Source organism: Penaeus chinensis, chromosome 33 (genome assembly GCF_019202785.1).
Source record: "Penaeus chinensis breed Huanghai No. 1 chromosome 33, ASM1920278v2, whole genome shotgun sequence".
NCBI classification, from domain to species: Eukaryota; Metazoa; Arthropoda; class Malacostraca; order Decapoda; family Penaeidae; genus Penaeus; species Penaeus chinensis.
In genome coordinates this window covers 24,873,728-24,896,227 of record NC_061851.1, presented here as the reverse complement: position 1 = coordinate 24,896,227, position 22,500 = coordinate 24,873,728, and the positions used below count along the sequence as shown (strand labels likewise).

General features: G+C 45.4%; 1 protein-coding gene across 24 annotated transcripts in view; it reads right to left on the bottom strand.

Annotated features, from left to right (window-relative positions):
* LOC125042989 (proteoglycan 4-like) overlaps positions 1 to 22,500 on the bottom strand; it is a 649,815-nt gene that overhangs the window by 76,686 nt on the left and 550,629 nt on the right. For all 24 annotated transcript variants that reach the window (XM_047638900.1, XM_047638876.1, XM_047638878.1 and 21 more), the window contains one exon: positions 10,718 to 10,779. In XM_047638900.1, the coding sequence (XP_047494856.1) occupies positions 10,718 to 10,762 (45 nt within the window). In that variant the 5' untranslated portion in view covers positions 10,763 to 10,779. The remainder of the gene's footprint in view (positions 1 to 10,717; positions 10,780 to 22,500) is intronic.

The following is a 22,500-nucleotide window of genomic DNA, read 5'->3' as shown; positions in this document are numbered from 1 at the left end:
AGAAAAGGACGAGGATGACGCCGACTACGAGGGACAGAACGGATTTGAGGAAGGGGTGCATAGAAGAAGAGGAGTTAAGTAGAAGGATCAAGGAAGGAGATCGACCAAGGAAGGGGAGGAGGAAGAGGTGAGGTTGTAGAGAAGAGGGCGAATAAAGGGGGAGGGAAGAGGGGATGGGAGAGGGGCGAAAGGGGGGAGGGGAGAGGGGAGTGCGTGCGATATTAGGGCAAGTAGATATGATGAGGTTTGAGGGGAGCTAAGGAGATGAACGGAGGGTGGGGGTGGGGGAGTAGGGGGAGAAAGAGGTGAAAGAATAGGAGAAAAAAAGGGAAGGGCGGGAAAGGAGAAGGGGGAGGAGGAAGAGAAGAGATAGGGGTGTGAAGGAGAAAAAGAAAAAAAAAGCAGAAGGAAAAAATAAAAAGAGAAAGAGGAACAACAGAAAGAAAAGAAAATGAGGGAATAACCGAGGAAAAAGTAGAAGAAGAGGTAGAACAAGAAGCTGAACAACAACAACAACAACAACGATGTAGATCTCCGAGCAATGAAGAAAAATGAAGAACAGTTCCCCTCAAAGATATGAACATTTCTCAAATAACTTTTCTGAGAATCTCGACTGCACCCCTCTCTCATACTCCCCCTACTCCATTCCCCTTCCCTATTTTTTTCTTCTTTTCCTATCCTCTCCGCTCCCTTAGCATTCCCCATCCCCACTACGCGATCACCCCCCCCCTCTACCCCTCTCCAACTCCCCTCCCTCTTCCTCTCGCCTTCCCTCTCCCTCACTTCATCCCCTTTCACTCTCTCGTCTTCCTCTCCTTTCCTCCTCTGCACCTCCCTCTCTCCCCACTCATCTACCTCCCCTTCTCCCCCATTCCATCCTTTCACTCTCCACTCATCTTCCTCCCCTCTCCCCCATTCCACCCCCTCTCACACTCTCCTCTTCCCCTACCCTCCCTCTCTCCATCCATCTCCCTCCCCACTCATCTTCCTGCCCCCCCTCCTCCCCCCCTCCCCCTCCGCGTCGACCTAGGCCGGCCATTCAGTCAGTCACGCCAAAGCACGGGGCTTCCGCTCCCGCCTGGAATCGCGGCGGTTCCAGGGGGGGGGGGGGGGGGAATAGCCGACATTCCCGGGGCTGGAATGCTGGAATACGCCCGGGAATATTTGCCAACGGAACGGAACCCGCGCGTGTTAATTAACGGTCTGCGTGCGCTAATAGCAAAGAATGGTGTGGGGGTAGGGGTAGGGGTAGGGGTTGGGGGTAGGGGGAAAGGGAGGAAGAAAAGGAGAAAGGAAAGAGTGGTGAGAAGAGAGAGGCAAAGAGTTGAGAGGGACGGGGAAGATGAGAAGAAGAGTGGCAGATGAGAGAGAACATAGGAGAAAGGGGGAAGGGGAGAGTCTAGACAATACAGAAAGGGAAGAGGAGATAAATAACAGGAAGAAAGAAAACCAATAAAAAACAGAATAGAGAAGAAAGAGACGAAAACGGAAAAGAGAAAGGAGAGTAGAAAGAGAAAGGGGGGAGAAGAGAGAAGAGAGAAGAGAAACAAAGAAGAGAAAAGAAAAAAGAAAAACAATAGACAAAAAAAGAAAGAAAAAGAAAAAAGAAAAGAGAAGAAGAGAAGAGAGAAAGAAAAGAGAAAGGAGAGAAAGCGACGCCCCTCCCATCTGCCGGATCGCCGAGCTCCGCCTCCTCGAAAGGTCAGAAGCCGAAAAGGAGTAAAAGCGAGGAAGCCGCCCATGATGAAGGTCGCGCCACGTCAACGCTCGCCATATGTCGTGGAACCCGATGGGGAAAGGGGGGTGGGGAGAAGGAGAAGGAGAGAGGAAAAGAGTGAAAGTCAGAGGATAGGGGGAGAGGGTAGGTGGAGGGGAGAGGGGAGAAGGAGGGGGAGGGAAAGGGTGAAGGGAGAGGGAGAGGGAAAGTGAGGGAGGGAAAAAGGGAGATGGTGAGGGAGGGAGAAAAGGAGAGGGAAGGGGTAGGGAGGGAGAAAGGGAAGGAGAGGGAGAAGAGAAAGGGAGAGGGAGAAAGAAAGGGTGAAAGGGAGAGGGAGAGGGAAAAGGAAGGATGGGGAGGGGGAAGAGGTAGGGGACACGGAGGGAAGGGGAAGGGTAAGTTAAAGTACAAGGAGAGGGAGAGAAGGAGGGAGGAAAATAAAGGGGCGCTGGGGATCTAGCCTCAAAAATCATCTTTCACGCTACAGAAATATCACCGCCTCGTCGCCTCTTGCCAAACGTTCACAAATCGAAAAATTAAAAACAGACAAATACACAGCCCACAAGCCACACTCGCTAGCATCTTAGTCGAGTCCTTCTCAGCTTCTGTGAAAGTTAGCACGAAAATACACAGGACCACAAAGCCACAAAAATAAAATGACAATTAGCAAACACATCAGCCATCTGTCAAGCGGAGAGGAATGCACGCACGCACTCACACACGCACGCACGCACACACTACAAAAGAATATTTTTTTGGCGTCACACTCACCGTCTCTCGTCAAACTCTCTTTAATTACCCAAGAGAAAGTCAAGTCTCTATCACGCTTACGTACACGTACATAAACACGCACACACACACACACACACACACACGTTGATGCTGACTCAGACGCCGACGAGGTTAGGCCAATGACATCGCTGTCTGCTCGACGTCGACCTGATTTTCGACAAGAGAAGAGAGGGTTGCGCACGCATTCACTCACTCATTCATTCACTTATTTACTCATTCATTCGCACCGTTACATGGCGGCTTTTTGGTCGTGTATCATTTTCTGTTGTATTTTGAGCCTTCCTGAAATAATTTAAGGCTTAGACTTTCATCGATTTGCCTCTCTCTCTCATCTATCATTTATCTCTCTTTTCTCTTCTCCCTCTCTCTCTCCTTATCCCTATCCCTTCCTCTCTCTCCCCCTTCCTCCCTCACTCACCCATTTCCTTCTTCTTTCTTTCCCCCTCCCTCTCCCTCTCTATCTACAGAACCGGACATCAATAAAACATACGAAAGAGAGAGAGAAAAAAAAAAAACGCAAAGAACAGCAGACAACAGAGAGAGACGTCGGACCCAATTTCCGCCTGTGCAAAAACCCAGACGATACGAAAGTTTCATATTAACGGAATTTGGGGAGGGATAAGAAATTTATATTTTTGAGACAAAGGGAGGGGAGGAAGATGGACAGGGGGAAGAGAAGGGGAGAGGAGGGGAGGGGAGGGGAGGGGAGGGGAGGGAGATGGAGGAGGGAGGGAGATGGAGAAGGAAGGAGAGTGGGCGAGGGGGAGGAGAAGGAGGAAGGTGAGGGGGGGAGTGAAATCCGAATCGAATACGTAATGAAATTTCGGCAAGCGAAGTCAGCGGTTCATCAGCAAAATGTCCAAAACCAACGGAAAACCAGATGATATTGAGACAAGCAGAGACCCCACCCTCTCTCTCTCTCTCTCTCTCTCTCTCTCTCTCTCTCTCTCTCTCTCTCTCTCTCTCTCTCTCTCTCTCTCTCTCTCTTCTGATTCTTTCTCATTCTATCTTTCTCTGTCTGTCTGTCTGTCTGTCTGTCTGTCTGTGTCAGTCAGTCAGTCAGTCAGTCAGTCAGTCAGTCAGTTAATCAGTTAGTCAGTCAGTCAGTCAGCTAGCTAGTCAATCAGTCAGTCAGTCAGCTAGTCAGTCAGTCAGCCAGTCAGTCTCTGTCTCTCCCTCTCTCTCTTTTTAACATTTTTTTCACTACGTAATTCAAGAATGCCAATTAACTGCACTCGGAATCAACGTCATCCTCAGCACTGTATTTTCCCTCAAACATCCAGAGCGTGAAGACAATGATATACAAAATTCCGAAAGCTAAATCACGAGCATTAGATCCAAAATATAAAAAAAGTATATATAATGCACTAATGTCAAGCGTCACAAATTCACGATACTAATACCAAACGTTGTAATGTAAATGTATCTGAAGTCATGTCATTTGAAACTCAAAAATCTCGTTTAAAAGACCTGGAATTAGGCGAGCGTGCAGTGAAGAATGTTTATTTTTAGATCCGGGTCGTGCTCTCGTTTTGTCAATGGAAAGAAAGGATTTTTTATTTTTCAAATGTATGTATTTTTTAACTCAAAGGAATCGCTTACACAGAAATGTTATCGTTATGCATCGTTATGCTTGCCCCCCAAAAGGCTAACATGGATATGTGTAATTCTGTGCCAGTATGACTGTTCTAGAAGCATGAACAACACTTCATGATGAGAATCCAAATATTGGATAACTCCCATGCCGGTCTCTGACAGGGCGGGAAAACGTGTTTATCATTCTCCATCAATTTTTCTTCTTTCATTTTTCCCCCAGTCTTCTTCTTTTTTTTTTCTCTCTCTCTCTCTTTTTCTTTCCTCCCTTCCTGGCTAAATTCATTTAGTATGATTTTTCATCCACCTCCCTGTTTGCTCATGTTAAACTCCCCGCTTTGAATTTCTCATGAATTACCTACTCCGTCCATAGTAATTTTTCCCTTTGACCTTGAAACGGAGCTTTTCGGCTGCCGGGTTTCTTCCACTGCCTCTCCTCTGCCGTTTTCCCCCCGAAAACCCGAGGGAATTATTATCACTCTGCCTACCAAACTTTTTTTTTTTTTTCTATCTCGCAATCACATCCTTATCAATTAACCCCACGTGCTTTCATTAGCCTGGCAACAACGAGCTCATAAATATGCACGGATTCATATCGAATGCTGCAAAACACATTTCAAATTATTATTATTAGACTGTAATTTTTCAAGTCTAATTTTCTTCCCCAAACAAGAACCGCGGCGTAAAATTAATGAACCAATCAAATCTCCGGAAATTAATAAGCAGCATATTCCGAGAGGCTCCGGTTATGCGTGTCTGCTTCCTGATTGGTGGATCAATCGACGGCTCCCTGTCTCCTGATTGGCGGACGTCTTCAGCTTCAGGCAAAGTCGGAAGGAGTGTGTGAAGGCGAGGGAAGAAAGAGAGAGAAAGAGCGAGAGAGAGAGAGAGCGAGAGAGCGAGAGAGAGAGAGAGAGAGAGAGAGAGAGAGAGAGAGAGAGAGAGAGAGAGAGAGAGAGAGAGAGAGAGAGAGAGAGAAGAGAGAGAGAGAGAGAGAGAGAGAGAGAGGAAGAGAGAAGAGGAGAGAGAGAGAGAGAGAGAGAGAGAGAGAGAGAGAGAGAGAGAGAGAGAGAGCGAAACAGAAAGAAAAAGAAAAAGAATAATGAGAGAAAGCTCAGTCGGCGGAAGCTCAGTCGAGGCTTCAAAACAGACGCGTAATGGAGGGGAATTCGGCCTCGTAAATCCTATATTCTTGAGCTTTCTTTTTGCTCCTCCTTCGAAGTACGGAAGGGACAAACAACGGCCTTAATGTAGTTTTTTTTCTCTCTCTTTTTTCTCTCTCCCCGCCTTAGTTTTGTTCTTTCTCTCTCGCGCGCGCTCTCTGGCTCTTGCCCTTGATCTCGCCCTCCTCCCTCTCTCCTCTCCTCTCGTCTTCTTTTCTCTCTCTCTGCCTTCTTTTCTTTCTCACATCTCCTGTCTGCCTATCCCTTTTTCATTATTTTTCCTCTCCCTTTCTCACATTATTTCTTTATTCTTTATCACTATTTCACCCTCTCTCTTTAACGTTATTTACACGTCCTTCTGATCCCTCTTATTTCTCCTTATTTTACGACTCTTGCCGCCACCATTAGCTATAATCGCCGTAATGACCACACGGAGCAATTAACACACCAACCCAATAAATCACCCACACGGTTACACACACGAAAAAAAAAACGACCCTTGCCACAATATCCACACAACGACCTTCACAAACCCACCACCACCTATCATACACACTCCGAATACGACCACAGCTACGTTACGTCATGCCCCTACACGACCACGAAAAAGGCCTTCAGTCACCGCAACACACGGAGCGGATGACACATATTTATTGAACGCATCCACGCACGCGCACGCACATTCATACATACGACGAGATGCTTTCTCTCTCTCTCTCTCTCTCTCTCTCTCTCTCTCTCTCTCTCTCTCTCTCTCTCTCTCTCTCTCTCTCTCTCTCTCTCTCTCTCTCTCTCTCACTTTCTCCCTCACCCTCTCTTTCTCCCTCTCTCTGTCACACACACACACACACAAACGCACACACACACGCACACGCACACGCACACGCGCACACGCGCACACGCACACACGCCCCTTCTCCCCTTCCCCTCTTCCCCCTTCTGCTTATCATCACAAGGGGAAAGAGGAGAGATGAAGTGAGTATGAAAGAGGATCAAAGGAGGGAGAGATTTCAAAAAGTCAAAGAAGCCTTGCAACGAAAGAGGGAGGGATTGAAGGAAGAAGAAAAGAGAGGAAAAGAGAAAACGAGGGAGAAAGAGAGAAAGAGAGAAAGAGAAAGAGAAAGAGAGAGAGAGAGAGAGAGAGAGAGAGAGAGAGAGAGAGAGAGAGAGAGAGAGAGAGAGAGAGAGAGAGAGAGAGAGAGAGAGAGAGAAGACAGAAAGAGAGAGAAAGAAAGACAGAAAGAGAGAGAGAATAAAGGAAGAAAGAGGAGAGGAAAGAAAGAAGAAAGAGAGCGAGGAAAGGAAAAAGAGACGAGACGAAACACATGCCATCAAACAGAAACCAGCAAAACAAAAACAACAACAACAACAACGACACGAGAAGAGCCGCAAGAAGTACGCAAGCAACCCACCAGAATCCCTTTTAAAGTTTTCTTGATCTTCCCGGTGAACAATGAAGGGCGTAATTCCTCGAAGACGAAGATAAATAGAAGAGAGGAGAAAAGGAGAGAGAAGAGATGTCGTTGCCGCGGGTGGAGAGAACATGAAAGGAAAATATTAAGATGAGAGGGAGAGAGATGAATAATCATGAGAGGAAGAGGAATTGTGAGGCTGAGGGATGGTGATGATAATGAGGACGGCGGCGGCATGGGTGATGACAGAAGATGAAGAAGAAGAAGAAGAAGAAGAAGAAGAAGAAGAAGAAGATTAAGAAAAAAAATAAGAATAAGAGGAGGAGGAAGAAGAAGAGGAAGAAGAAGAGGAGGAAGAAGAAGAAGAGGAGGTGGATGAAATAGGGGAAGGGGAAGAGGGGGGAATGGAGACAGAGAAGAAGAAGAGGAGAAAAAAAAAAGAAATGAAAAGGAAGAAAGAAATAAAGAGGCATACGAACAGCAACAAGCATGCGAAGAAGGCGAAGAGAAAAAGAAGAAGACGAAGGAGAAGGTGAAGAAGGTGAAGAAGAAAGAAGAAAGAAGAAAGAAAAAGAAAAAGAAAAGAAGAAAATATCAAGAAGCGGCTTCCAAAGGGAACGACATTTATCTGTAAAAGTGTCTATTAGACGCACCATAAGTCATGGAAAAAAGCCTCATCACTTAGAACGGTAGAATTTATCAGCCGTGACGTCATTACGGGGCCTCGGAGGCGTCACGAATTGCGAGGGTTACTGACCTGAACTGAGGCTACGTGTAGAATGTAATGTAATGTAATGTAATGTAATGTAATGTAATGTAGTGTGTACGGGGTTGTGTGTGTGTGTGTGTGTGTGTGTGTGTGTGTGTGTGTGTGTGTGTGTGTGTGTGTGTGTGTGTGTGTGTGTGTGTGTGTGTGTGTGTGTGTGTGTGTGTGTGTGTGTGTGTGTGTGTGTGTGTGTGTGTGTGTGTGTGTGTGTGTGTGTGCACGCGTGTACGTACAACCACACCTGTACCTATAACAAAAATAATCTCCATCCAATGTAAAAAAAAACACAAAAAAAAAACGAGCACTTCACCTAACGTTAGCAATAAAGCCGACAAACTCCACGGTCCCCAAACCCACGTTCCACTATGTGCCCTGGGTTACCGCTCAAGGTGTGTGTTTTGAAGTCGTGAGACCCGGAGATCAAGGGCCCTTCAGAAGGAACTCCGCGTAAACCAAGGAGGAACTCTGACGGGAGCAGGAACACACTTCTCCTCCAGAGCTCTGACATCACTAGCATAACCCGGAAACTTACATCATGCATAGCGCCCTGACATCGCTCATAGAGTTCTGATATCACCCATAGCGCCCACCCATAGACACTGTTCATAAAGTCCTGACATGACATCACTTATAGAGCCCTGATACCACGTGCAGAGTCTTAACCCCACCTACAGATCCCTGACACACTCCCAAACCAGTGACATCACTTACACCAGCAGTTTCCTGATATCACTCACAGATCCTTACACAATTCCAGAACTCTGACATCACTCCCTAAGGCCCGACATCATCCTAATTCTGACATCGCCGGCAGGGACCCTCGCGCACTCGCCGGTAATTAAAGATCCGAAAAGCACAAAGGCAACGGCTATTCTGACCTTAACACTCGCGCCGTGTCTTCAAAAAAGGGAAAAAAAAACTTATTCTCTCCTTCGTATTTTCCTTTCTCTTTCCACCTTTGTGTTTCTCAGCCCTGTATTGCGCAGATAATGGCAACAACATAAAACACCGGAGGGGAGAAAGGAGAAGAAAAGGAAGGGCGAATGAGAGAAAGAGAAAGAGAAAGAGAAAAAGAACGATAAAGAGAAAGAGAGAGAGAGAGAGAGAGAGAGAGAGGACAAAGGCCGTGGACGATCGCACACCTGTCTCTCGCTGACACCAAAGCATGACCCGGAGATGCCGCTCAAAAAGGCTCCTCTGGTCTGAGAAGTAGACAAAGGAGAGGAAAGACAATGAAGGAATAAACAGAACGAGGAGACGAATAAGAAGACAACGCATGGGAGTCAAGGAAGCGGAGGGAGAAAGTAGGGAAATATATAATATGGTAGATAACAAACCATGAAGGAAACAACGAAAGGAGTGAATCAGGCAATGCGAAAACAGAAGAGAAAGGAAAGAAAAAAAAGAGAGGGGAGAGAAAGGGCATGCCTTATAAAGAAACGGGAAATATGCAAAAGTCAGCTACGTGATGCGGAAAGAAATCAAATGTTAAGTAACGGGGAAAAAAATCTTACTCGAGAAGAATTCAACGATGCCTCTTGTTTGTATGGACGAGTTTTATTATATGATTTCTTTCTATTCGATAGTGTCCAACCCATTTATATAAATGTATATGTAAATAAAATTTATCGGAAATAAACATATGCATTTGTAGAAACTAACAAATCGGTCTAACCTAACAATCTTTATATATCAATATCTATCTCTCTATTTTTATTCATATCTATTTATCAATTTATGTATCTTTTTATGTTTACCCATATTCATTAATTTATCTAATCTCTTTATCATCTGTACTTCACATAAAGACAGAACACAATGAAAAAAAACACCAGCTAAAACCTAGAGCCTAGAGCAAGCAAGTATTCCCTTAAAATCCAAATTTCCTCCAAAATATAACAAACTTCTAAAAAACAGCAACAGAAATTCCCCTAAAACCCAAATTTCCCCTAAAATCCATTATAAAATACATAAAAACACGGTTTATGGCGCAAGGACAAGTAAACAATGCTATACTTTAGCATCGATTACTAGACTGCAGGACGATAGGGTCGAAAATCAGTATAACTTCAGGGCTGCGTTTCTCCTTAACGACCGCGACCGCTATGCTCCGGCAGGTAGATGTGTTTAATGCGTTAGGGAAGGAGAAGGGAAGAGGGAGAATGGGGGAAGGGGGAAGAGAGTAAAGTTAGGAAAAGGAAGAGAGGGACGAGAGAGAATGAGGAAGGGTGAAGAGGGAAGAGAGAAGAGGGAAGAGGAAGAGAAGGGAAGAAAGAGCAGTGAGGGAGGGAGGGAGGGAGGGAGGAGGGAACAGGGAAGAGGGGAAAGAGATAGGGGAGGAAGAGAATATGCAAGTGAAAGACGGAATGACAGAGAGAAGACAAGTGGATGGCAGTGTATGATAGATAACTAAGATCTCTCTCTCTCGCTCACACATAGAGAGAGAGAGAGAGAGAGAGAGAGAGAGAGGAGAGAGAGAGAGAGAGAGAGAGAGAGAGAGAGAGAGAGAGAGAGAGAGAGAGAGAGAGAGAGAGAGAGAGAGAGAGAGAGAGAGAGAGAGAGAGGGTGGGGGTGGGTGGGGGGGGGGGGAGAAGCAACAATTAGGTGATACGGGATGTAGCCCCTTCAAACCACAAAAGTATTCAAGCGCAAGAGCATACAAATTAACAAATACTCTCGTTCTCGCTCGCTCTCGCTTTCTTTCTCTCTCTCTCTCTCTCTCTCTCTCTCTCTCTCTCTCTCTCTCTCTCTCTCTCTCTCTCTCTCTCTCACACACACACACACACACACACACACACACACACACACACACATGCACACACACAGAGGCGCTACCATTCGTTTATTTTTACCGAAACCGCAGAAATGTTATCACAAGCTTTCTAGTTCATCAAACTGTCCACTGCACAGGTTTCTTCAAACAACTTACCATTGCCACGAAAGCGATGATGCCCTGATAAACACCCTTAACAATTACAAGATATAAAAAAGATCATCAATGTGTTGTATCTTGAGGGGGGGGGGGAAATATTAATCACTCCTTAAATTTAAAGACTAGATACATCTGGAGAAAGAGATTAGAAAATAAAAAAAAATTAATAGAAATAAATCATCGCTATCGAACCAAAGATAGCTCAGACCTATGTGCGCTTATATTAATTAATTTTAAAAAAAGGAAAAAAAAAAAACACGAGGAAAAAAATAATAATTCCGTTTTACAATCACACACGCACACAGACCCCCACTGGGAGGCGACGCATGCGCAGTAGCTTACCTGGCTAACGCGGACTCGTGTCTCGCCCTCTCCACCCTCCTGCATACCGCTGCCGACGCCACCTGAGGGAGACGGAATACAAACATTAATTCCTTTGGTCGAGATGGGGTCATGGCATTACATGATGAGAATTAGGATTTGAAATGGGAAAGAAGGATTGCGAAATATGATTTTTCCTTCTTAGTTTTTTCTGTTTCAAAAGCGTAAAGACAATCGCATTTTACGCTTGTATTCTCCCGGATAAGAAAAAATGTCTGAAAGAAAGATCATTCCATAACAACAATACCTTTCGTAGAAACAAACAAACAAGCAAAATAAGAACAAGAACAAACCATTTCCATTCGCTAGGCTTTACAAACGTGAAACTTCTCGCTTGTCATCCTCGTTCTATCCAAGCTTATCTCAAACTCCTGCGAAATGGAGGCTTGAATAAGCCCTGGGAAGCCAAGGTTACTGACTCAAGTTCGCAGTTCCCTGGTCTCGAAAATCGGCCTCTTGTGTGTCGGAAAATGGTTGATATTTTAGATAATCTAGTGTTACATCTTGAAGCACTTGATATTTTGGATAGTCAGTGTTACATCTTGAAGCACTTGATATTTTGGATAGTCTAGCGTCATGAAGTACTCGATAAAGAACATCCATGGAATACGTATATACACGCAAGTAACATGTTATTATTTGGATATGTAGATTCCCGTTATTAAAAAATCTTCACCTACACATTTTACCAACAACAGCGTCCCGAAAGGGGGTGGGAGGTAGAGAAGGGGGGAGTTGCCGCACGCCTAAATGCCCTTTTCGTTGGCAAGTTTTCCCCTGCAATGGGCAGATGAGGAAAAAACTTTGCGCACTTTGCCTGCACCCTGCAATAGAAATCCTTAGCTACAGCCCTGATGATTACCAAACCTGCTCATGCTATCTCGTCTAAAATAACATTGTAGACCCAAAGCATTGGAATCTTCCTAATCATTTGCCAGAAGTAGAAAAAGTAATTTAAAAAAAAGCATCCTTGAAGACAGTCACACAGACAGAGGGATAAAGGGATAGAGAATGGGAGGGATAGGGAGAGAAGGAGATGGAGTAGGAAGAGGTAGATATAGACCGACAGACAGACAGACACACACACACACACACACACACACACAGAGAGAGAGAGAGATAGAGAGAGAGAGAGAGAGAGAGAGAGAGAGAGAGAGAGAGAGAGAGAGAGAGAGAGAGAGAGAGAGAGAGAGAGAGAGAGAGAGAAAGAGAGGGAGACAGACGGAGAGAGAGAAAAAATAGAAAGAAAGAGAAACACAGCACCTTCCACCGTACGCAAGACCCTTAAGTCCGCCACAACGTTACGCAAGGAGACAGCGTTCCACTCGATCACAGGCGGATAGTCACAGCCCCGGAGGCCATGTCTTCACCTTATCCCTTCTCCAGAGAAAGCCGTTTCGTAATGGGTGTTCCGTGCACGACTACAAGCAATGCTTCAGTTAATCCGAGCTCACATTCCTGTTTGTTTCTTTCCCATTATGTCATCTCAAATGTAAAATAATGAAATTATATTATTTCGTTATCATTTTTTAAAAACGTTATAGACTTTCCTCTGTAAACAAATTATATCATGTTACTACAGAAAAAAAATACATCTTACTCTCTTGTATTTTAAATTCCTTCTGTAACAGCAAAACCAATCAACGAAAAAGAAACAATAACAATAATAATCAGGTTACCAAGCCAACGTGGCGAATCGAACCAGAACAAACAGTCTTCGACCGATGAGACAATGGATCCGCTAAGAGCAAACAACGACCGGAAACCACCCAATAACCTCGTTAACTGGCCACCGGCGCACGGCATCAACCGACACTTTCGAAAGGAGACCAGGTGAGAGTCAATCATCGCGGGGGAAAAAAAGGAAAAAAGCGCGATGCGTGATTAGCTTCGTCCAAGAAAGGTTGTTTATGTTGTTGGTCGACTTGAGTTGGGTTGTCGCTAAAAAAGTGGAAGGTGTTGGGTTTAATTGTTGCTCAACAACGGCACTGCTGTGCTTGTTAAAAAAGGCCGTCTTTGTGACTGGTCGTCGTTCAAAAAAGGCGACGTGTTTGGCAGCCGTTCAGAAATTGCACAACTGTCATTGGCTGTCCCTCAAAACAGGGCACCGCTGTGATTGGCTGACGCCTTTTACCAGTAAACACCAATAAGGAATGGAAAAGCAGCTGATCTTGGCGGCCTGCCCAAGGAGGCCTCCGTGAGTGATTTGTCTCGCCCTCATTGACAGCAGCAATGGCAAAAGAAATCAGATTCTTTTCATTTTCTCTTCTTTGACACGAACACGAGGAAGGATGTTAGAGATTTAAACTGGGTGATATCAGCGGCGGAAAAGTTTCTCAGCTGTTTTATTGGGTAAGAAAACTGAAAACGGGAAAAGAAAGAGAGAGGAAGAAGGAATGGAGGGAGAGGAGAAGAGAGACAGACAGACAAAGAGAGGGAAGCTGTAAGGGGAAAGGAAGGAAATTTCACCCAAATGTTCGTGTATGTAAACGAGAACGAGAGACAGCTAATCAAATAACCATCCAGACAAGAGGAGGAGGAAAGAGAGGAGGGTCCCAAGCCTCTTCAATCAGAGAGAGGGAAAGAGGGGAAGGAAACAAGAGCTCTGAAGAAAGAGAGAAAGAGAAAAAAAAACTAGAGCTCTGAAGAAAGAGAGAAAGAGAAAAAACAAGAGCTCTGAAGAAAGAAAGAGAAAAAACAAGAGCTCTGAAGAAAGAGAGAAAGAGAGAAAAAACTATAGCTAAGAGGAAGAGCGAATGGAAAGAGAGACCTATGCAGTGAGAAAAAGAGGGAGGGGAAAGGGGTCATGTACTTCTAGCTGGGTCATCAGGGAGAGGTCAAGCGAGGTTATGATGGAGCAGGAGGAGCTGTGGCCATTACCGCTGAGTAAGGGAGTTAGTGAAGGATGGGAGGAAGGGAGAAGGGAATGAGGATGGGACGAGAGAGAGAGAGAGAGAGAGAGAGAGAGAGAGAGAGAGAGAGAGAGAGAGAGAGAGAGAGAGAGAGAGAGAGACACACAGAGAGAGAGAGAGAGAGAGAGAGAGAGAGAGAGAGAGAGAGAGAGAGAGAGAGAGAGAGAGAGAGAGAGAGAGAGAGAGAGAGAGAGAGAGAGAGAGAGAGAGAGAGAGAGAGAGAGAGAGAGAGAGAGAGAGAGAATGTAAGCACGGTAACAAATAATACTAAAATGCGTGAAACAAAAGACGACAAAAATGAAACAGAAGGGAGAGCGAAAAAGAGGAAACGTTTAAAAAGTAACTAAAAAAAACGAAGAACAGTGAAGGGAGGCGGAAAAAATAACATTCATGAACGACGCCGTATGAAAGAATTTTAAAATACAGAACAAAAATAAGAGTAAAGGGAACAGGCGAAGGAAGGAAAAAAGAGGATAGAAATATGTGACATGAAAATAGAATACACGAAGGAAAAGCAAATAAAGCGAGGAAAAAAATCATGCTATCACATTCCCCTTTTCCCTTCCATTCAAAAAGATATGCACTAAAAAAAAAAAAAAGGTTCCAAAAACTCAATTTTCTTCAATTGGATATTGATTTGGAAGAGGAACTACATTAAGAAACATTAGTAAAAACAATACAAGGGAAATGAGGAGGAGGAAGAGGAGAAAATAATAAAGAAATAGTAGTTATAGTAGTAGTAACATTATAATACTTGTTGTAGTAGTAATAGTAACAATAATGATAACAACAGTAGTAGTAGTAAACGTAAGATACAAAAAGAATGAAGACCAACAGCGGTACCGGTAAAAGCAAAAAAACAGAAACAATATCGTTGCACCCGCAGAATAACAGCAACAGCAGCAATAATATAAATGCCGGCACAGCAACAGCAACAACAGTACCGGCGCGGCAACAGCAGCAACAGCATGGCCAACACGCGCCCTGTGTGCTACCTTCGGCGCGTGATCAATATCTAACAAGGGGCGCGGCCGCTCACCCCGGAGATGCGGGACAGCCAGGAGGAGGAAGACGAGGAAAAGGAGGAGGGAAAGGAGGGAGAGGGAGAGGAGGAGGGAAAGGAGGAAGAGGAGGAGAAGGGGAAGGAGGAAGAGGAGGAGAAGGGGAAGGAGGAAGAGGAGGAGGAGGGGAAGGAGGAAGAGGAGGAGGAGGGGAAGGAGGAGGAGGAGGAGGGGAAGGAGGAAGAAGAAGAAGAGGAGGAGGAGGAGGAGGATGAGAAGAAGAAGAGGAGGAGGAGGGGGATGAGAAAAAGAAGAGGAGGAGGAGAAGAAGAGGAGGAGGAGTGGGGGGTGGAGGACGACGACAACCAGCAGGAAGAGGTTGGGGGAAGGAGGAGGAGGAACTGGACGAAGGTGTACTGGGAAAATAAGAGGAGGAGGAGGTAGTTAACAGCAGTAGTAGTAAGAGTAAGAAGAGGAAACCAAAACAAAGGAAAAGAAGAAAGAAGAAAGAAGAGGATAAGAGAGAGAGAGAGAGAGAGAGAGAGAGAGAGAGAGAGAGAGAGAGAGAGAGATGCTAGGGATGGTTATGATGGAAAACCAACAATAATAATAATGATGATTAATGATGATAGATAATTTTAATTATTATCATCATTATTATTATCGTTATCATTACAATTATTACCATTAGTATCATTACTGTTATTATCATAATTGCTATTATTATCATCATATAATCATTATCAATATCACTGCCATCATCATCATTACCACTATCATTATTATCGTTATCATTATCATCATTGTTATTATTATCACTATTAATATTATCATTATTATCATTACTATAGTCATGATGAGAAGAGGTAAAACAAAAATAAAAAAACAAATCAAGAGAGAGAGAGAGAGAGAGAGATAGAGATAGAGATAGAGAGATAGATAGATAGAGAGAGAGAGAGAGAGAGAGAGAGAGAGAGAGAGAGAGAGAGAGAGAGAGAGAGAGAGAGAGAGAGAGAGAGAGAGAGAGAGAGAGAGAGCGAAAGAAAGAGGGAGAAAGGGAGAGAAAGAGAGAAAATCAGAAAACAAAAATCAGAAAGAGAGAGAAAACCAAATCGAGGTTCATAGCAGCATCGAAGCGAGACTGCATCGTGCTCAAGGAACAGAAATTGATATTGACTAATGACAGGCCGAGGGACCGGCGAAGACGCGAGAGAGTGGGAAAGATACAGAGATGGAGACTGGGGGAGGAGAAGAGGAGGGGAGGTGGAGGGAGAGGAGGAAGGGAGGTGGAGGGAGAGGAGGAGGGAAGGAGGAGGGAGGGGAGGAAAGGGAGGTGGAGGGAGAGCAGGAAGGGAGGTGGAGGGAGAGGAGGAGGGGAGGTGGAGGGGAGGTGGAGGGAGAGGAGGAGGGGAGGTGGAGGGAGGGAGAGGAGGAGGGGAGGTGGAGGGAGAGGAGGAAAGGGAGGGGGAGGGAGGGCAGGAGGGGAGGTGGAGGGAGGGGAGGAGGGGAGGTGGAGGGAGAGGAGTAGGGGAGGTGGAAGGAGAGGAGGAGGGGAGGTGGAAGGAGAGGAGGAGGGGAGGTGGAGGGAGAGGAGGAGGGTAGGTGGAGGGAGAGGGGAAGGGAGAGGAGGAGGGAAGGCGGAGGGAGAGGAAGAGGGAAGGTGGAGCTGAGAGGAGGATGGAAAGTAGATGTAAAGGAAGGGGATGAGAAAAAGGGAGAAAAAGGGAAAGAATATATATATATATATATATATATATATATATATATATATATATATATAGACAGATAGCCAGATATAATTACTGATATATAAACAAACCGAAATATAAAAAGAACGAGATAAATTGAGACAGACAGACAGGCAAAAAACAGAAAATAGACCGCAAGAGGGCGAGGGAAGCCGGGCTGAAAGAATACGAGAAAGTGTAAACAGTGGCGCTGTTAACGACGGTGCCACAAGTCAACAAGGAGGGACCCGACATGTGGGAGGGGGGGGGGGAGGAGGAGGAGGAAAAGAAGAGGAGGGGGAACGAGGCGGAGGAAGAGGAGGAGGGGGAACGGGAATAAGGGAGGGGGGTGGAGGCGGAGGAGGAGGAGGAGGAGGAACAACAGGAGGGGGGCGGGAGGAGGAGAGGGGAGGTAGAGGAGGAGGGAGGAAGATGAAGAGGAGGAAGATAACAAGAAGAGGAGGGAGAAGGAGGAGGAGGAGGAGGAGGAGGAGGAGGAGGAGGAGGAGGAGGAGGAAGCAGATGAAAAGAAGGAGGAGGATAAGAAGAAGAGAAGAAAAAGGAAGACGAGAAGAAGAAGAAGAAGAAAACTAAGAAGAGGAGGAGGAGAAGAAGAGGAGAAGGAAAAGGAAGAAGAGGAGAAGGAAAAGGAAGAAGAGGAGAAGGAAAATGAAGAAGAGGAGAAGGAAAAGGAAGAAGAGGAGGAGGAGGGGCAGGGGACGGGGGAGGCAGATACGGCACGCAGAATGAAAACTGCCATTGCGAACACTGCGGCCAAAAGGGGACCTCCTTCTTTTCACGTTATCGGGCCACTCCTATTCGAACGCACGTTTGTGTGTGAGCAAATATGTATACACACATGCGCAGGGTTGTGCTACAGTCGGACTCGGAGGTACACATGTTTGCAAGAAAAGACCTTTCTGATTCAATTATTTTTTCTTCTTCTTCTTCTTCTTCTTCTTCTTCTTCTTCTTCTTCTCCTTCTTCTCCTTCTTCTCCTCCTCCTCCTTCTGCCTCTCTCTCCCCCTCCCTCTCTCACTCTCTTCACACACTTCTGTATTATATCTAAAGTCACACACGCACACAAACTTGCAATACACGTGTAATGCCGAGCCAACTATTTTTTTTTCTTTCTATATTCTGAAAGGAGATTTTACAAGACATAAAAAATATTTATTCCTCCAAACCGCACAAAACCGACTTCTGCTTCCGTCATATTAATTTACTTTCTTTTTTCAACTTCCCTCGCTTCCCCCCTTTTTATCGCTTTATCTTTACGTTTTTTCTCTTACCTTACTCCCTCGTCCTTCCTTTATCTTACTTTCCCCCTATCATACTCTTTCCTTTATAGCTTGCCTCTTCCCCCTTTATCTTACTTATCCCTTCCCTTACTTTTTTCTATCCTTCTTCTTCTTTTTTATCTCCTTCCCTATTCTTGCTTTATCTTACTCTCACCTTACCATACTTTTTCCCTTATGGCGTGTCTCTTCCCTCCTTATCGTACTTATCCCTTCCCATACTTTTTACCCTTGCCTTCTCTCTATCCTTCTTCTTCTTCTTCTTGTCTTCTTTTCTACTTCCTTCCTCCGCCAACAGATCATAATCCTTAAATTTCACTTATAACACATAATTGTTGTACCGAGCCGCCCTTCTCTAACTCATCTTCCTCCTTTTCCCTTCATTCCCCATTCGCAGTCCTTTCATTTCATCCATGCTCTTCATCCCTCCATTCTCCTCGTTCGTACCCTATATTCTCCTTTTATTCCCTCCTTCCTTCCCTCCCTCCCTATTCAGACCATCCCCTTCCGTTCTCCATATTTCATTCCCGCCTTCTGTTTCCCCCAATTTCATTCCTACCTTCCCTCCCTTCATCTTTCAATCCTTCCTCCTTTCCCATCCTCCCTCCCTCCCTCCCTCCTTCTCTACCTCCTCCTTTCCCTTCTTCCTGCCTCCCTCTTTCCCACCCTCCTCCTTCCCCACCCTCCCTCCTCTCTCCTTCCTCCCTCCCTCCTTCCCCACCCTCCCTCCTCTATCCTTCCTTCCTCCCTCCTTTCCCTCCCTCCCTCCCGCTTCGTACCCTCCTCCTCAGAGAGCCTCTCCCTGTCTACCTTTAGTGCATCACGTACTGGCCTTCCTTCGAAATGGGCCGGGCCGAGCTAACGAGAAATCTGGCATTCTGGAGGAGTGCCGATAAACGGGACACGGAGAGGGAGAGAGGGAGAGAGGAGAGAGGGAGAGAGGGAGATGGGGGTAGAGAGGGAGGGAGAGAGAAGACCTCATGTCAGACTCAATTTAAGGAAATAAAAAAAAAATTTAACAATAAAAAAAAAAAAAAAAATACAAACCCTTCATTTCACCATTTTCATCATAATTTAGTAAAAAAATAAAAAAAAAACAAAAAAAATTAAAAAAAAACAAGAACGATGAATATCTTACAAACAGAATGATTACTCAACGTCGAAGTTAGCATTTTTTCGATACAATTTCACGGTAAATGAAAAAAAAAGTGACACGGGGCGTTAGAATCCCTTAGACTTTAGGAACTCACTCGTGTTTTAAAATATAATAAAAAGTAAAAAAAAAAAATAATAATAATAATAAAAAATAAAAGAAAGAAAAAATTAACCTCCCGGCTCGAGGTCCTCTTCTTCTCCATTGCAGCGTTTCGGCAAAAGGAGAAGAGAAAATAGAAAACAAAGATAAAATCCCGTGTAATTAGTGATATTCCGGCTCTTTGTTCCCCCAACGTGAGTCTTGAATATAATATCTCTCGCGCTTTATTTTTGGCATCTTTTTCGCCTGCTCTCTCTGACTCTGACTCTCACTCTCTCTCTCTCTCTCTCTCTCTCTCTCTCTCTCTCTCTCTCTCTCTCTCTCTCTCTCTCTCTCTCTCTCTCTCTCTATCTCTCTCTCTCTCTCAATTTTAATTCTAATTTCGATTTTGAATTTAATTCTAATTTTAATTTTAATCTTCACTCTCACTATTGTTCTCCCTCCTTCCCTCCCTCTATCCATCCCTATTCCTCTCTCTTCCTCCTTCCTTCCCTCCCGCCCTCCCTTTAACCCTCCCTCCCTGCCTCTCCTTCCCTCCCTTCCCCCCTCCCTCCTTCCCTCCCTGACACGTTCTATTACACACTCTCAGGTACAAATAAGAGGGCACACGAGTGAAAGAAAAGAACAATAGTTTGCAAGATGTAAGAGAGCGAGGAAGGTCTCAGGAAGACATGGCGCTGCATAATGCCCTGAATTATATTTATCTAAAAAAGAAAGAAAGAAAAAAAAAAGACTCTTTTCTTTTATTTTTTCTAAATACTTTTCATCTCTTTCTTTGTGTATCCCCTTGCTTTTAAAACTGTGTCGGTCTGTCTGTCTGTCGGTATATATTCCTCCCATTCATCCACCTACCCCCTCCCTCCTCCAATGGCCCCCCTTCTATCCACATTCCCATCCACCCTCCCTCCCTCCCACCAACCATCAGTCATCTCTTTCTCTCCCTCTCCCTCTCCCTCCCTCCCTCTCTCTCTATCCCTCTCCCTCTCCCTCCCTCTCTCTCTCTCTCTATCCCTCTTCGTTCATTTCGAGATTGCAATTATCAATTAATCCTCCCAACTCTAGTATTGGAAATCAAACACACAATTTCCTCGATGAATAATGCGATCTGTTTAAACTACTCTCGAAGGTGAACTCGAATCGCCGATGGATGCCGATTTAGAGAGAAGGAGAGGGAGAAGAGGGAGGAGGGGGGAGGAGAAAGAAAAGAAGACGAGGGAGGGGAGAGGAGAAAGAAAAGGAGGGGGGATGGCGGGAAAATGGATGAGAATGGGTGGAGAAAAATGGCTGAGAAAAAGAAAAGGAGGGAGGAAGCGGTAAGAGAAAGAGAAGAGGGAAGTAGGACGGAAAATAATTGATGCGGATGGGTGGAGGAAGAAAAGGAAGAAGAGAGAAATGAGGAGGAGAAAGAGTGCGGGGAGTGGGAGAGTAGAGATACGAATGAATGTAGGAAGAGTGGGGAGGAACAAATAAAGAGATGGATAAAAAAGAAAGAAGCGATAGGAGAAAAGGGGAGGGAAAAGGAGCGAAAGAATTGAGAGATGCTTTGACATATGAGAGAGAAAGAGAGAAAGAGAGAAAGAGAAAGAAAGATAGATAGAGAGAGAGAAAGAGAGAGAGAGAGAGAGAGGGGGGGGAGGGAAAGAGGGGGAGAGAGAGAGGGAGAGGCAGAGGGAGAGAGAGAGGGAGGGAGGGAGAGGGAGAGGGAGATAGAGAGGGGGAGAGGGAGAGGGAGAGGGAGATAGAGAGAGGGGGGAGGGAGAGAGAGAGGGGGGAGGGGGAGGGAGAGGGAGAGACCTTCCCCCTGCCTGCATGAGACGAGGGCGGTGTCGATACAGGGTCAAGTGTCTCTCAGCGTGTGGGCGGCGACGACAGGCAAACACGCGCACCTCTTCCCTTGCCCCCACCCTCTCCTCCCCTCCCCTCCCCCTCCCCTCCCCTCCCCACCTCCTCCTCTTCCTCCCTCTCTCCTCCTCCTTCCCCTCTCCCCTCTTCCTCTCTCTCTCCTCCTCCTCCTCCTCTTCTATTCACTGCCTCATTCCTCCCCTCTTTCCGTCCCTGCATTTTGTTTTTTCTCTCTTTTCTCCCCGGTTTCTATGTCTTTACGCTCTCTCCTTCTCTCTCTTCCTCTTGTGCCTCCTCTTTTCTGCCTTGTGTCTCCGTTTCTTCTGTCTACTCTCTCTCTTTAGCCCCTCTTTCCTCCCTTCTTCCTCGCTGTTCCTCTTCCAACTGCCTCTCCACCCTCTCTTTATTCCCTCTTACTTCTGCCTCCTCTCTTCTTCCCTTCATTCCTCCTGTCTTCCCGTTTCCTCCATCCCTTTACCTCCTCCTACTCTTTTATTATTTTCCTTTCCTCCTCCCAGCCTCTCCCTCCTTCTTCCTCTCTTGCTCTCCTCTCCGCAACCCTCATATCCCCTTCTTTCTCCTGTTCTCCTATTCTCTCTAATCATTCTTGCTGTCTTCTCTCTTCTTCCAATTGGTTTCAACTCATCCCCTGTTCTTTCTTCTTCTTCTTCTTCTTCTTCTTTTTCTTCTCCTTCTTCTTCCTCCACTTCCCTCTCCGTCTTTCTCTTCCTTTTCCTCCTCCTCTTCTCCCCCCTTCCTTTCTCTGGGCACATCCTCTACCGAGACCTCACTCCCCCCCCCCCCACCCCCCTCCGCGTCAATCCCTAGGGTAATACATGTTTTTCAACTTTCCTCAAGGTGATATTCCGCTTCTCAATGTATTTTGCAAATGCAGAGCCTAGCCATGAAGTATTAAAAAATATATATATATCCCGGCAATATCTATCATAAAAATGAATCTGCCATGTTTACTTTCCATGGAAATATGAATGGATATATTTGTATCCATTTATCAAATATGTCTCTATATGAACATATAGATAGATAAACGGAGAGTCTATATAGATAGATAAACGGAGATAGTCTATATAGATAGATAAACGGAGATAGTCTATATAGACAGATAGATAGTCTAGATAGATAGATAAATAGTCTATATGGATAGATAAATAGATAGAGGGATGTATTTTTCCACAAAAAGATCACTGCGACCGCACCTCTCTAGCGCACGCGTGTATGACCAGCCCCTACACTCATCTCACCCACACGCACACACACACCCCACGCGCGTGCACCTGAGTCCAAGCCAGCCTTTACATCATCCAGGCCGGAAATGCGTCACACCCTGAACACACGTCACAATGAACGCGGTTAGTCTGTAATAGCTACTATTGAACGCGCGAAAATACTGTAACGAGCCCTAAATGCGAATATACTGTAATGCGCTACTACTGAACGCGAAAATGTCGTAGTACGCTAATGCTACCTCCATTAATGGACGCGAATATACTCTCTCTCTCTCTCTCTCTCTCTCTCTCTCTCTCTCTCTCTCTCTCTCTCTCTCTCTCTCTCTCTCTCTCTCTCTCTCTCTCTCTCTCTCTCATCCTCTTCTCCCTCTCCTCCCATCCTCTCCCTCTTCTCCTCCCCTCCTCTCCCTCTCCTCTTCTCCATTCCTCTCCCTCTTCCTCTCCCTTTCCCTCTCCTCCTCC